Here is a 15448-nt window from a genome sequence, read left to right on the forward strand (position 1 = left end):
TACTCTTCTTAAGAGGCCTGTGAAATACTTTGTGAAGATAAAGAAAAAGGAAACAAATAAGTTAAAGTGGGCGTTACAAAAGGGGCTACTGAGCTCTGAAATGGAACACATGAAAATTCATAGACAATCTATCCGGTTTTACACTAACAGTGGCCAAAAAACCCTCCTGCTTCAGGATAATATGCATTTCAGACAAAGAGTAAACTTGCTTGACATAAAAATTTACAGTAAAATGATGAAAAAAGATCAACTTTAAATCACATCTTTAATCACAACCAAGATCTCCTCCACCTCTCATTATTTCTTTATCAAGTAATACTACCATTCAAATCAAAAGCCAGATTAATACCTATGAACTAAAAGAATTCTTTTCACCAAAAGAAAACCACAAAAAAAAATTCATGATAATATAGATTTTAAACATCAGCAGAATTGTAACTGGTTTCCCCTAGAATTTTAACAGATAATATTTTATGTACAAGCTCTCCATAAAATAAACAAGCAAACACTTCCCTTTAATCCAGTCTGGTTGCAGTTCTCTAATTTAAAAAACTGATCAGAACACCTGCCAAAAGCCTGGGGTACTTTAGAAATCCCATCCTGTACATCTCTAAACCATTAACACCCCAGCTTCACAATAGCAAAACTCCCTTCAGGTGACCTCTAAGGCCACCTGTGCCCAACTTCCACGGCAGGCTGCAAGAATGTTCACATTCATGTTTCAGTCTAGTCTGCCAGTGTCTCTCTGGAGGATCAAACACACATCACCATCTCCTACGCAATCAGTAGAGAAAATTCAAAATATTCTCCTCTGATAACAGTCTTTGCAAACTCATTTGAAATACAACTGTGAAATTAAGGTAATTCATTTCAAAATTATATTCTCAATGCTAAAGAGTGAATGCAAGAGATAAAACTGTATTAAACCCTCTCTTATGCCTCTAAACTCCTCTCATCCAAAATAAGAAGGCTGAGTAGAGACATACAATGAAACTGAAGGATTAAATCAACAAGAAAGTAAGACGCATGCACATGGGCAATTCAGCTACTGAGCCCGAGGATACAGCAGCACCTGGATAAGAAAACACGCTGAGCAGCTACAGTCAGGCTCAGGTCAGTAACCTTTTCCACCAGCGGGACAAGTTCTGTTGTGGGATGTACATCCACAGCCTAAGCCAGGACGTATCAACTACCATCCCAAACGTGTTGTTCAGAAAGCACAGAAATGCTTGATGCTTGCCTGATCACTTCCACTGATCTGCCTTAATTTCATAAAGCTAATCCAATTCTTCAACAGTAAGGCACAGTGACACAATTACACAGAAAGTGTAAATGAACTTATAAAGTATAAATAGGTTTACCACCGCATTTATTACTCAAGGATCTCTGTTTCGGTAACCTGAAGAATGAACTCGAGTACCTGCTTTTTAGGATATCGTAGGTCACCGATGTGGGAAAAAAAGAATCATAGAATAGTTTGGACTGAAAGAGACCTTAAAGATCATCCAGTTATAACTCCCCTGCCATGGGCAGGGACACCTTCCACTAGATCAGGCTGCCCAATGCCCCATCCCACCTGGCCTTGAACACCTCCAGGGACAGGGCATCCACAACTTCCCTGGGCAACCTGTGCCAGGGCCTCAACACTCCCATAGTGCAGAAATTCTTCATAATGTCTAGCCTAATTCTGCCCCTCCCCAGTTTGTACCCGTTGCCTCTAGTCTGTCACTACAAGCCTTTGTAAAAAGTCCCTCGCTAGCTTTCTTATAGTTCCTCTTCAGGTACTAGAAGGTTGCTATAAGGTCTCCTTGGAAGCAGGATCAAATATTTAAGTGTAGATATGCCTTTGTTTTTCATGCTATATAATTTGGAACACATCGATTCTGCCTGCAAAATGCATTAATGAGATATGCTATGCAATCCCCAGAATTAGTGGCCAAGAAAATTAGAGTTTTAAGTAGCACAAAAATGGGACAGGAGCATAAAATGGAGCGGACACTTAAGTTTTCATTTGAAGATCACATTCAATAAGACGTGGTAATAATACTAAAACAAGTAGGTGCAGTGTTTGTGCTGTTTATTCTTAAGAAGTGTACCACAAGTCTTTTCTGCTGCATTTTTGTTTACCACCTTCATTCCGAGGGCGATACATCTCTTTACTAGCATCTGGATACAAGTTGGCCATTTCTAGTAAGGAAAAATGATACTTATCATTTCTTTCCCAGGGAATGCTTCCATGTAACCAGGCCTGAACCTTTCTTGGGATCTCTCCTTGGTCTTTTTACTCCTATCATAAGAAAACCCCTATTCTGATATGATCAAACCAACAATGACATTATAGTTATCAACAAATATAAGGAGGAACTTATCATTTGTTTCTATTCTCCTGAATTCTAGCCCTAACAAGCACTGCAAGGCAATATAGCAAAGCATGATGATGTGCATTAGAAGGGAACTTCATATACACTTCCAAAATGTACCATATTGGCATCCAAGAACAATACAATGTTAAGAGCTGGAAATTCATACAATCTAAAGGTAAAAGCTCCCTGATTGCTCTACACATTGTTGAAAAAGTCTTTACAGGATGCTCTTATCTGCATTCTACTGAATTTTTAGTTATTTTCCTTCTTATGCTATACCAGATCCATTTTCAGTTAAAAATACCTGGGGGCTATACTCTTATCAGGCTTTTTTTTTCTTCCTTCAGTATAAGAAAAACAAACCAGGAAGTTGTTATGCTGCAATTACCATCACATCGTCCTTCATGAAGGATTAAAAATGTAAAAGGCTCGTCTTCTGAACCTTGCTCCAGATACTCATCACGTCAGAGAAATCATATAACAGGTTTGCATAAAACAAATTAGAATACTTCACACAAAGTCATAAAATCACCAGGTTGGAAAAGACCTCTGAGATCATCAAGTCCAACTGTACGTATCTGCCACTAAACCACATCCTTAAGTACCTAATCTACCCATTTTTTAAATACCTCCAGGGATGGTGACTCAACCACCCCCCTGGGCAGCCTCTGCCAGCGCCTGATTACCCTTTTGGTGAAAAATTTTTTTTCCTAATGTCCAATCTGAACCTTCCCTAGTGCAACTTGAGACCGTTTCCTCTAGTCCTGCCGCCCATCACTTGGAAGAAGAGGTCAGCATCCACCTCTCTACAACTTCCTTTCAGGTAGTTGTAGACAGAGATAAGGCCTTCCCTCAGCCTCCTCTTCTCAAGGCTAAGTTCCCTCAGCTGCTCCACGTAAGACTTGTTCTCCAACCCCTTCACCAGCTTCGTCACTTTTCTCTGGACACACTCCAGAACCTCAGCATCCTTCTTGTACTGAGGGGCCCAGAACTGAACACAGTATTCGGGATGTGGCCTCACCAGTGCTGAGTACAGGGGCACAATCACCTCCCTGATCCTGCTGACCAGACTGTTTCGGATACAGGCCAAGATGCTTTTGGCCTTCATGGCAACCTGGGCACACTGCTGGCTCATGTTCAGTCGGCTGTCAACCAACACCCCCAGGTCCTTCTCCTCCAGGCAGCTTTCTAACCATTCTTCCCCAAGCCTGTAGCACTGCAGGGTTGTTGTGTCCCAAGTGCAGGACACAACATGTTTCTCTCCATCTACAGATTACTTAATCCTTGAACATACAGGAAATCCCAAGAATTAAATGGCTTCAACTTGTGACAACTGGAAATATTAGCAAGTGGCCAAACCACTTCAAGCATGAACCCTGCAGGCTATCAGATGAAGCAGCATGACACACCAAAAGACAACACCAAGGACACCACAAGGAAGGCTCTTGTTCCATCAGAAGATTACAAGGTTACTCCTGCAAACCTAACAGAAACATTTGCAAAGAAAACTTGGAAAAATCAAGCTGGATTTTTACCATGAATACTTGTTTCAATATTCCCATCAGAACACAAGCCTGGTTCTAATTACCTGTGAAAGTAAACAAGAAACATGACCTGTAGAACATAATACTGTCTTTTAAAACCATAATGGTTTTTTTTTGCCACTTCTCTAAGCCATGATTGCCATGCATTTCCAGAAAGTATATGTGACAAATAACAGATCTAGTAATGACATTCCAAACCCTACCTTCAATGAAAGTCTGAAAAAGTCAATGAGAAATAAAACCGTAGTTCTGCGGGACATTTTTCATACAAATACCACCATGACAGGCAGTGTAGATGAAAGGCCTCTAGCAAGAGAGGTGGAGCCTGTAAAGCCAGCAAGAGGAGATGAGGGAGCTTAGAAGGAAGGTGCACCAGTAGATCTGTGGACTGCAGAGTGGTCTATGTGCTTCTTAACTAAAGCTGCTCTTCCTTTGCTTTCAGCAGGCTTGTGGTCCTGGCCTAATTCTGCATTTGCCATCTCACGTCCTGGAAGCAGTACTGATGAGCTGCTCCATCGATCCACCTGGGCTAAAACTACGTAGTACAGGGTGATTATAGTCTAGAAATAAGAAGAGACTTGTGACCCAATGACTGTATCACACAGTCAACTACAGGTATTTTGAAACTCCACCTTTCCAGCATTTTATTTCAGAAGCACGTTGGGGAAGAACCAAGAAATTCACCCTAGCTCTGTGTCCAAATAATCTAATTAATTCTGCTGATGTAGGCTTCTCTAGCAGTTTTAATTAGGACACTATTCATCTTCTGCACTGGCCTGTAACATGTTTGCATGGTATTAAAACAGGGTTTTCACCACAGACTGGTTCCTCTTCACTGCTTGAGGGTACTAAGCATTTTTATCTCACAGAAATATAAAGACATACACTAGAACACAATATTTTATCTATTACACAATGTCATATATTGTACACATTATATGCAAATAATGAAAAAGAAACTCTTCTAAATGAGAGACATTATTTTCAGTGCTTCATCAAATCCGCAGCTAATCATCTGGCAGACAGACATAAGCTGATGCTTGAAAACAGAAACCAGAAAAATCAGTGCTTGAGCACTAACTTAAGACATTCACCTCCTCACAAGAGCTTCCTAGCTTTCTGACAGTTGCTGCAAGTATGTTTTCTTACAGTGGCCTCAAAACCCATCTCATTAGCACAAACACTTCCTGGGGGACCTTGTAAGTGTATTTCCCTTCAGCCAGTAACGTGTTAACTTATTAATTAGAACTGCTGCTGCAGGGTAAAGGAAAAGAAAATTAATTCAAGAGCTGCCTTAGCAGGCCAACCTATCTCGGGTACTCTACTCACAGGAGAGCTGTCTGCAATTCAGTTTTGTTTAATTAGTCCCACAAAAAGCAACTGTTCGCTCTGATAAGAGCGGAGAGAGAGCTGGAAAAAACAAAACCATCTCTTCTATGCACCAATTTAATTTTTAAATTATTACATTCTGACATGAAAAACTGTTCGTTCCTTTCTCTCTCTGACAAACCAAGGGCATTAGTCATCAACTTCTGCGCTCTTCCTCTTTATTCTAATGAGCCCATCACTGGAGTAGCTAGGGCTAATAAATCCCAGGGCTAGCAGGTAACAAACAATACATTATCCCCATAAAATTTGCTGTAGAGGCTCTCTCATGAATCTACGATTCTGCCATGTATTTACCGAGTGCTACTGCCAGCTCTGTCATGCTGCTTACTAGTTTTGATGCAGAGGCTCACCAACTCCAAAAGGAGCCTATCTAGGTCCTATCTGAAAAGGTGACAAAAAAAAGTGAAAAATCAACAACACAAAAAAAATAAAAGGTCTCCTTTGTTTCCCCCCCTGCATATTCCTCCCACCTCCCTACAGTACTCTTCCACTATCCAGACTCCTGCAAGCAAGAAGCTAAGCATCCATGCATATCAATGTCCTTCTCTGACACATAAATCTTTAAATTTTAATTCTTCTGTAGCGCCAGGTATAGAGACATGATAGTCACACTCCAGGGAAAGACAAAAGAAGTTAGGTATTTCTTACAGAGTTAGAAACATGCCAAGAATGTTTCCCTTTCACTCCTTCCAAATTTTAGACCACTGATGTCTGAATCTCAATACTTTGTCACACTGTCAGTGACATTAATTAACATGTTTTCTTATTTACATTGTATTCTCTCTCACCATCCAAACCACAAAAGCAGCGTGCTTGGAACTGTTTGAAATACTTTTTTGATATAAAGATGTCAGGTCCTCTAGCTACGACTTACTTTCCCCCAAAGCAATTAAAACTCGTGTCATCCTGCTTTACATGAAGCATTTACAATCACATTTATCTGCTACAGACTCTTTCCCACCACACGTTATGCAACACTAAAAAACTTCACATAGATAAAAGCTTTATCCATCTGCTTCCCTTGCAGAATGTTACCAAAACTATTCACATCTAGAACATAGTATTTTTATGAAGCTATACGTCTTTCAATAACTCAATTGCTTTTTTCATTTCTCCAATAGCTCCAGCTTCCAGAAGTATGTTTCCCCCAACATGTTGACAGTAGGTAAAAAAAAACTTGAGATAAATTTAGATAGCAACAAAAAAATGAAACTTACTTTCTAAATATAAAACAGCAGTAAGAATGGTCTAAATATCAAGAAAAAAATAATCACTAAAACTAGCCGTTTCTAAATAAGCCCAAAAGTCTGTTCTAAGTTATGTTACGCACTCAGTAATGATGTTGTCCTCATCCTTTCTTAACCCTTAAGGAAAGGTAGCTACTCTGAAAGGTAGCTCTCTTAAAAGAGGATTTTAAAAAGTGGTGGTGGAAAATAGTTGGCCTAGTCACACAATGCCATCTTTTCAGAGGGAAGCAAAGCCTTCTGATCATTCTGGTTGTATCCGTTTAGTATGCACCTCCAACTCCATACACAATGATTGCTGTATCTCTTGCCTTACCATTCGGGAAAGCAGGGATTACAAAAACACTTTTCCTTTTCACAGGTTTTCTTTAAAAAAATGGATGGCTTGTGAAGAAGTGAGTGCCTCCAACTCCCCTGTATATGATCACCTGACAAGAGAAGCAGCTGGAATAAGCTGCACAAGAAGACCTTGTGTAGTTGCCAGAACTAGCAGGAGTGCACAGGAGACACAGGCAGGAGCATGGGAGAACACTGGGTGAAAGAATATATCAGAAGTCATGGGTGAATTTGAGTGACAGCAAGAAGCAGGGAGGAAAAAAGGCAGGAATGGGGGATGTGTGGGCATAGGAACATACATAAAGAAGCCAGAGGGACTGCTGCTGGGGTGGAGGGCTAGGTAGAAATCTTTCTAAACCCAGTTGTTATTGGTTCTACTGCTCACAGAAAAATCTGGTTAGTCTGTTTTTCTTTTCGGGGTGGGGATGACGAGGAGAAAAGACTGAAATCTTCCTGGGTTCAAGGCTGGGTTTTCTTCCCTACTTAAAATTAAGATGTCAGGGGGGTTGTTTTGTCTGCAGAGTTAGAAATAGTCTTTTCTTTTTTTTAGTATTAGAAAATCAGTTATTGAAAAAGATAAAATAATTAAGAGCCAAAATGCAGAATCACAGCTGTAAAATGTCACACTGAGAAAGGTGATTTTGCTAAATAACTGAAAGACAGTAACTGAACAAAAAAAGAATCAGACAGCCCCAAAAGACCTTTTCCTCTTAAAACAGGCAAAAGCTAAGAGATCGTAACAGAAAAAAAACACATAAAACTCCACTATACAACAGGTTAACTTCTACAATTCTTTCCTATTCCTCCCCCTAATGATGTAATTGCAAAGAATAAAAACCAAAACAAAAATGCATGGATACAGATGTTGACTATTTTCCAAATCTTCAGAACTTTCTCACATGCCTAGGGAAAAACAGGTGCTGTTAGAAGTAGCATGTGCTTCTGAGTGCTTAAGGGAAGTCATATGTGCTTTCCTCTCTAAAGATTTCTCTTTCTCCCCCTCAAACAGTAACATATTAGCATGCTGCCATGAAATATTTCCAATACCAGTATCAGTTTAAAAAAAGAAAGCCAACCACTTTTAAGTGTTAGTCTAATTGTTTTGTTTTTAATGACTACGTAAGGACAAATTAGTAGATTTAAAAATCAAAATCACTTATTTGTGCAGGATTTTATTACAAGTTTCACCAGTTCCAGAGAATCTACTCTGGAATGAGGTAACTGCTGGGACCCAAGTGACTTCATTTCCATGTCGAGACACACCTGTTAGACAGAGCTCTTCACAGACAGACAACACTAGCCAGCCCCTCACACCAAGAAAGATCAGCACCTTCACAGCTTCATCTTTAGAATTAATCACTTCCAGGTGAGCCAAAGGCAGACAAGGGAATAAACACCAATAAAACAAAACCAAAATATCAAACCCAAGTATATTTATGATGCTGTCCAGCAGACCAACAGTAGGGGGAAAACTGTAAAGAAATCTGTAACAAAAGAAGATTGAAAATGCAGTATTGCCAGCAGGAAACACCGAAGTAGCTCTGGAGCTAGAAAGACTGGAGACACTAGATAAGACATGGAGGTTTGCGCTCCATGGGAAAAGCAAATGGAGATGTGGATGGTGCTGGTGGTGATTTTTGATCAGTGGACACTTTTCAAGCAATTAGCGTTTCAAAAAAAAGTTCTCTACATCCTGCACAACTTTCTGGGTGTGCTATCAAAAGCAGCACTATTTCACGTAGTGCCCAATACATTCTCCCTAAAAGGGCATCAGCCAGACTGCAGTAGTGTGTTGTTATACTAAGGCAATCCTTTCCCCCTCATATAAATAAAAAAGAATAAGGGGTGACTCAAGAATAAAACAAGACTCCAAATCACCCTGTTGAAGAAAGCCAATGTAGTGCATTTTAGGTGTGATCATATCTGTAGTCATTTTGGAGTGGTACTTTCTTTCCATTAGCTTTATTGTTTGAAGGGTGGGGTTGTTTTGGTTTTGCCCGTTTTCTGTTACACCTACAGCAACTCAAACATATCATATTTGTGTGAGAAATCCATACTTGGACTGTAATTTTTCAGGTGGCAAGCTGTTACACTGAGCCCCATGCATCATTGCTTTCCGCAGAGATGACTCTCTCTAAAGTGCTGTTACGCATCCGGCTTCACGATCTCTCTATTCTTATCAGACAGACAATTTTCTAAATCATTTTTAACAGAGAAAGAGATTTCACGGTTTCCCATTAACCAGCACCTATTTACAAAAAAAAGACTCAAGTTATTATTGTACATCACAATTCCTATCTCTTTCTGTTACTTGAAAACTGATGTGACAGTCTTCCCATGTGTATCCATGGAATATTTCTCTTTTTTGGCACTATTAAGTTTTCTTTCTTGTGAAATAAGCAGCAAATGAAGGAGTACTTCAAAACAGATATCTGTATCTCCCTGTTTTGGATTAGAAAAGCTAGTTATAGTATTTATATCCAAAGTCACAAATTTAAAACTGCATCCAACTCCTGTTAGCTTCTGTAAACAAGCACCATTACAAAAACACTGCATGACCTTTCAGTCTCTCAATTTAAGAGGGAAATGACATAACCTTTCAAACCAGCGTTACAAGAAACTGCGGAGTTCAAAATAAATACCGCAGGCAGACAGTGGATAGATTTCATGCATGCTGTCTATGTTCCTACTCACAAGTCCACATGAAGCACCTTTCTAGCCAATATGATTGATTTCTTTGCACCAGATTAATGTTTGTGCTGAAAGAAGAGACAAGTCTCTAAGAGGTCAGACCAAAGAGCATAAGAAAAGATATTTCATGCCTAAATAAACCACCTGAAGCATCACAAAAATTTCCAAAGGATAACTTTAAAAAATCATATCTCTAGCCAATAACTTCGGCACAAACAAATTGTGATATCTGTGCAAACAGTACCTGTCAAAGCTATCCAATTTAATTAAGAGGATCATCACCCAAATTAGGGCTAAATGTGCATATATATATATATATATATATATATATATATATATATATATAACTAAGACATAGTCATGAATGCCTCAAAAATAATTATGTCATCAGTACAGAACTGTTAGAGAGCAGTTTAAGTTTCTCATTTTAGCGCAGTTCTCTGTAAAGACTGTTTTCCACCAATTCCACAATCCCTAGGATCAATGAAATTGAAATTCTAGTATGCAACGATCCATTAGTTCAGATTATTTTCTGCATTTAGAATATCACAGCAACAGAGCACAGAAAATCTATGAAAAAGGGACAGTTTTGCTACATAGTGTTACACTACTGAGAACAGGATTCAAGGATTTCTCTATCCAACTGGTTCTGAGGAAAGACTTAGAAAGACTCCCTGCAAAAGAGCTTATGATGTTATGATCTAGACTTCTGTAAACCCTTTGACACAAACCCCCACAACATCCTTCTCTCTAAATTGGAGAGATATGGATATGATGGGTGCACGGTAAGGTGGATAAGAAACTGGTTGGATGGTCGTATTCAAAGAGTAGTGGTCAATGGCTCAAAGTCCAGATGGAGATCTGTGACGAGTGGTGTCCCACAGGAGTCCGTACTGCGACCAGTTCCTTTTAATATCTTCATCAATGATATAGACAGCGAGATCAAGCGCACCCTCAGCAAGTTTGCAGATGACACCAAGATGAGTGGTGCAGTTGCCACAGTGGAAAGACGGGATGTCACTCAGAGGGACCTGGACAGGCTGGAGAAGTGGGGCGGTGTGAACCTCATGAGGATCAACTAGGCCAAGTGCAAGAGCCACAGCAATCCCCAGTTTCAGTACAGGATGGGGGATGATGTGGTTGAGAGCAGCCCTGCAGAGAAGGACTTGGGAGTACTAGTTGATGAGAAGCTCGACATGAGCCGGCAATGTGTGCTCACAGCCCAGAAGGCCAAACGTGTCCTGGGGCTGCATCAAAAGAAGCGTGGCCAGCAGGTCAACGGAAGTGATTCTGCCCCTCTATTCCTCTCTTGTGAGACCTCATCTGGAATATCGTGTCCAGTTCTGGAATCCTCAATGTAAGAAGGATAGGGAGCTGTTGGAATGGGCCCAGAGGAAGGCTACAAAGATGATCAGAGGGCTGGAGCATCTTCCCTATGAGGACAGGCTAAGAGAGTTAGGACTGTTCAGCCTGGAGAAGAGAAGGCTTTGAGGAGATCCTAGAGCAACCTTCCAGTGCCTGAAGGGGCCACAGGAAAGCATGAGAGGGACCATTACAAAGGCTTATAGTGACAGGATTGGGGGCAATGGCTATATACTGGAGAGGGGCAGATTTAGACTGGACATTAGGAAGAATTTCTTCGCTATGAGAGTGGTTAGGCACTAGAACAGGTTGCCCGGGAAGCTGTGGCTGCCCCATCCCTGGAGGTGTTCAAGGCCAGGTTGGATGGGGCCTTGGGCAGCCTGATCTAGTGGGAGGTGTCCCTGCCCATGGCAGGGGGTTTGGAACTAGATGATCTTTAAGGTCCCTTCCAACCCAAACTATACTATGATACTATGTTTCTTCAGCAAGATCTTCTAGAAAAAGCACCATATTATACAGATCAAACAACAACTTCTTACCTATGGCTTCCATCCAGATTTGATTTGTGGATGAAATTCAGTTTAGCATCTGCCCAATAAAGTTTCTGTTCCTCATAATCCAAAGTCAGTCCATTTGGCCAATATATGTCCGTGTTGACTATAACAGAGCGGCTTGAACCATCCATCCCAGCACGTTCTATCTTTGGCACTTCTCCCCAGTCCGTCCAGTACATGAACCTACAATTATTTTAAAAAGAAAAAAAAGACAAAAGCAAACAATCACTTACAGATCTACAACTGGAACACTGGATATAACTTTCAGTAAAGGCAAGCACGGTCTCTAATCTGCAGAGACAGTGTCTGTGGAGCTCTGTTCTACTGGGTAAGGTACACATGTCCTATGAAATACAACAAAACAAAGTTATTTAACTAAAAGCTGAAGAAAATCAATCCAAGACAAATCCACAGTACCATGTTGTGTTTTACTCCCATATGTTTGTTTCTTTCCTTGAGACAGCTGAGGATATACATTACATCTTGACAACAATATTTCAATCAACATTGCACAGTAAAGAGAGATAATTCATACTACCACATAAGTACAAAAGCCCCTTTAACATGGGTCAGAGTATTGGGGGAAAACAGAAAAAAGAAGGTATGTGGGCTTATACAGGACATCACAGCTGTGAGACAGGGAAGTAGACCTGATAGAAGACCAATTCATGTTCATTTTCTAGAGAAATTCAGAGACAAGCAGCTAGGTCAACATGTTTAGAAGCACGATTTGCACCCACTGGCTGGGCAAAACACTCCATAAAATCTTTTAAGATTGGGGAAGCAAGTAAGTTTGAAAATATGTTATCATATACTGGCACATATTTAAACATTATTTTGTTGTGGGGGGAGTTACCTAGTTGCAGTTAAGATGAAGCAAGGGAAGGCAGTTTATTATGTCTAGAGACTAGTGGAGAGTAAGAATGTTTGTTCTTTTTCTGCAGGTGGCAGAAAATGGATTTACTTTTGTGGGTTGTTAACAGAATGTATAACTTAAACAGTACTAACATATAATATAAACAGATCGGACACCATGGTACTTGCTCTGTTTTGTTGTCACAGCTGGGACTGACAAGACTACTGTCCTAAAATGCTTCTCATAACCTCCTAACATCTGCCAGCATACCTGTCTGTATCTGTGCTCCCTAACCTGATTCAGTCAAAACAATCCAGATTAGGAAAGATCTGAAGCCTTTAAACTAACCCAGACCATCACTAAACCACAGTATGTCACTATATGGTACCCACATGTGAACAGACCTGGCCACCCATCCTTTAAAGAAAAACAAATGTGCAACACATTTAAGAAACATTTGCAGATGAAGTTATTCTTGGCAAAGAATTATTATTATTATTTTGAAGTGTCAGGAAATTCCATGTCATATTTCCCCCCTTAATTCATGTCTACAGCATGTTTGTTTTAATGCATAGATATATCTGCGGACAGAAATGCAGCTGATTAACACAAATATTGCCCTATTTGATCCCAAGTGAGTCATTCTTTATGGAGCAACGTGCCTGTCTTAAACACAGAGTACAAATATCTGCAAAGAACATGTGATATTTCTGCAGGCATGGAGAGTGCTACAGAGAAACTGGTTTTCCAACAGGAAGGAAAAAAAAAAGAATCAAATAATTTTCAGAGAGGAAGCACAGCAGCAAGCCACCTGGTCAAGCTACAAAATAAGAGAACTATATACATGAAAAAAAGAAAAGTTTAGAAGAGTCAGGCAGCATTTCACTAGCAAGCACATCTTAGAAAGAAGAAAGAAAAATAGAGATTTGTTTAAACTTCTTTAAAAAGACCCTTCTTTGCCCCAGCGGTCAAGTCACAGTCTTCCAAATACCTCATCAACGTTAATAGGTTTTGAGGCTCTGGCCACCCTGCTAGACTGATTTTTCAGGCTGAAAACAGCTCATTAGTTGCTGTACAGCCTCATCTCTTTCCATGTCTGTCTCTCACTTCTCATGCATGCTGCAATTACTCAAGCAAAAACAGGTAAGGGAAGTTTAGAAACAAAGAAAAGACTTCTTGGACTTCACAAAAGCAGCCCTGTTTCATTCGTCACAGGAGCACACACGCACACAGAGATGGCTGGAAGGTTCAGTACCATTTCCAATCAGCTTAAGTGACCTCTGCTCCATTTCTCCAATATTTTTTTCCCCACTATCACCTGTTTGTTTTCCTCCGTCTTGCTTGAAAGACTACAGCTTCTAATATCTCCACTAATACTCTTTGGAACCAGACATGCTCTAGCCAAAGGCATCAAGGGCTGTGCCTCTCTTGAGAATCAGGGCTTTTCAATACATAATATAGCTTGATGACCATTTCTTTCAGTAACAGTTGCTATTAAGCAACTTCTTGCAGATCATGTTTGTTTCCAGTACAGGGCTTATATGGCAGTGGAAGAAACTGGATTCAGGGAACAGGTCTGGGCTAAAAATCAGTCATCGGTCTGTATGCATTCCAGTTCACAGCTCCATGAACACTTCCACTTGCACACAGGATCTAGGCTTCTGTGGCTGCCTCCACCAGCATGAGTGCCAACAACAGTCACTTCCTTGTTCAGAAAGCACACTTAGCCCTTTTCTGCAACAGCTGAGCAAGTACAGAGTACAGGCAGCAGTTATAGGAGCAGGAGGGTATGGGAATAACCTTGTAAAACACCTGGAAGGAATGGCCCTGTCATAACCATGCTTTCAGTTAATTGCAACTGCTACGAGGGGAGGGAGACACAGCTAGCAAACAAGGGAGGGTGGAAGGCACAAATGCACGCAACCATAAGCTCCTGTTACTCCAGAGGTTTCTCTACAGATTTTTCTAGAGATCTCACATCCCTTTTCCAGGTAATATCAAACTGTTCAGATGTATGTGCTGTCTCCCCCTTTCCAGAAGGCTTACGGATTCTTGTTTCATTATATAATGCTTGGTAAGGAAACCATCGCGAAACTTCACAGAAAGGAAGATGTTAAGACATACATACTCAAAGAATGATGTTAATCCAGTCATATAGATAAGGTTCATTCTCTCCTCTTTCCACCCTCTTCAAGCATGTTTAATTATTTCCATTAAAAAAAAAAAAAAAAACCAATCACCAAACCCCACAGGATAGAGCTAAATATTAAGTGAAAAGTAATGTCTCATGCAGTCCCCCACAACATCCTTCTCTCTAAATTGGAGAGATATGGATATGATGGGTGCACGGTAAGGTGGATAAGAAACTGGTTGGATGGTCGTATTCAAAGAGTAGTGGTCAATGGCTCAAAGTCCAGATGGAGATCTGTGACAAGTGGTGTCCCACAGGAGTCCGTACTGCGACCAGCTCCTTTTAATATCTTCATCAATGATATAGACAGCGAGATCAAGCGCACCCTCAGCAAGTTTGCAGATGACACCAAGATGAGTGGTGCAGTTGCCACAGTGGAAAGACGGGATGTCACTCAGAGGGACCTGGACAGGCTGGAGAAGTGGGGCGGTGTGAACCTCATGAGGATCAACTAGGCCAAGTGCAAGAGCCACAGCAATCCCCAGTTTCAGTACAGGATGGGGGATGATGTGGTTGAGAGCAGCCCTGCAGAGAAGGACTTGGGAGTACTAGTTGATGAGAAGCTCGACATGAGCCGGCAATGTGTGCTCACAGCCCAGAAGGCCAAACGTGTCCTGGGGCTGCATCAAAAGAAGCGTGGCCAGCAGGTCAACGGAAGTGATTCTGCCCCTCTATTCCTCTCTTGTGAGACCTCATCTGGAATATCGTGTCCAGTTCTGGAATCCTCAATGTAAGAAGGATAGGGAGCTGTTGGAATGGGCCCAGAGGAAGGCTACAAAGATGATCAGAGGGCTGGAGCATCTTCCCTATGAGGACAGGCTAAGAGAGTTAGGACTGTTCAGCCTGGAGAAGAGAAGGCTTTGAGGAGATCCTAGAGCAACCTTCCAGTGCCTGAAGGGGCCACAGGAAAGCATGAGA

At 40.9% G+C, this 15448-nt stretch overlaps 1 protein-coding gene across 2 annotated transcripts in view; it reads right to left on the bottom strand.

The window, feature by feature from the left end:
• LRP6 (LDL receptor related protein 6) overlaps positions 1-15448 on the bottom strand; it is a 145735-nt gene that overhangs the window by 81653 nt on the left and 48634 nt on the right. For both annotated transcript variants that reach the window (XR_008450712.1, XM_054071784.1), the window contains exon 3: positions 11469-11666. Coding sequence is in view for 1 of the 2 variants with exons in the window: in XM_054071784.1 (XP_053927759.1) it covers positions 11469-11666 (198 nt within the window). In the remaining variant the exon portion in view is untranslated. The remainder of the gene's footprint in view (positions 1-11468; positions 11667-15448) is intronic.

Source organism: Cuculus canorus, chromosome 1 (assembly GCF_017976375.1).
Source record: "Cuculus canorus isolate bCucCan1 chromosome 1, bCucCan1.pri, whole genome shotgun sequence".
Taxonomy (NCBI): Eukaryota; Metazoa; Chordata; class Aves; order Cuculiformes; family Cuculidae; genus Cuculus; species Cuculus canorus.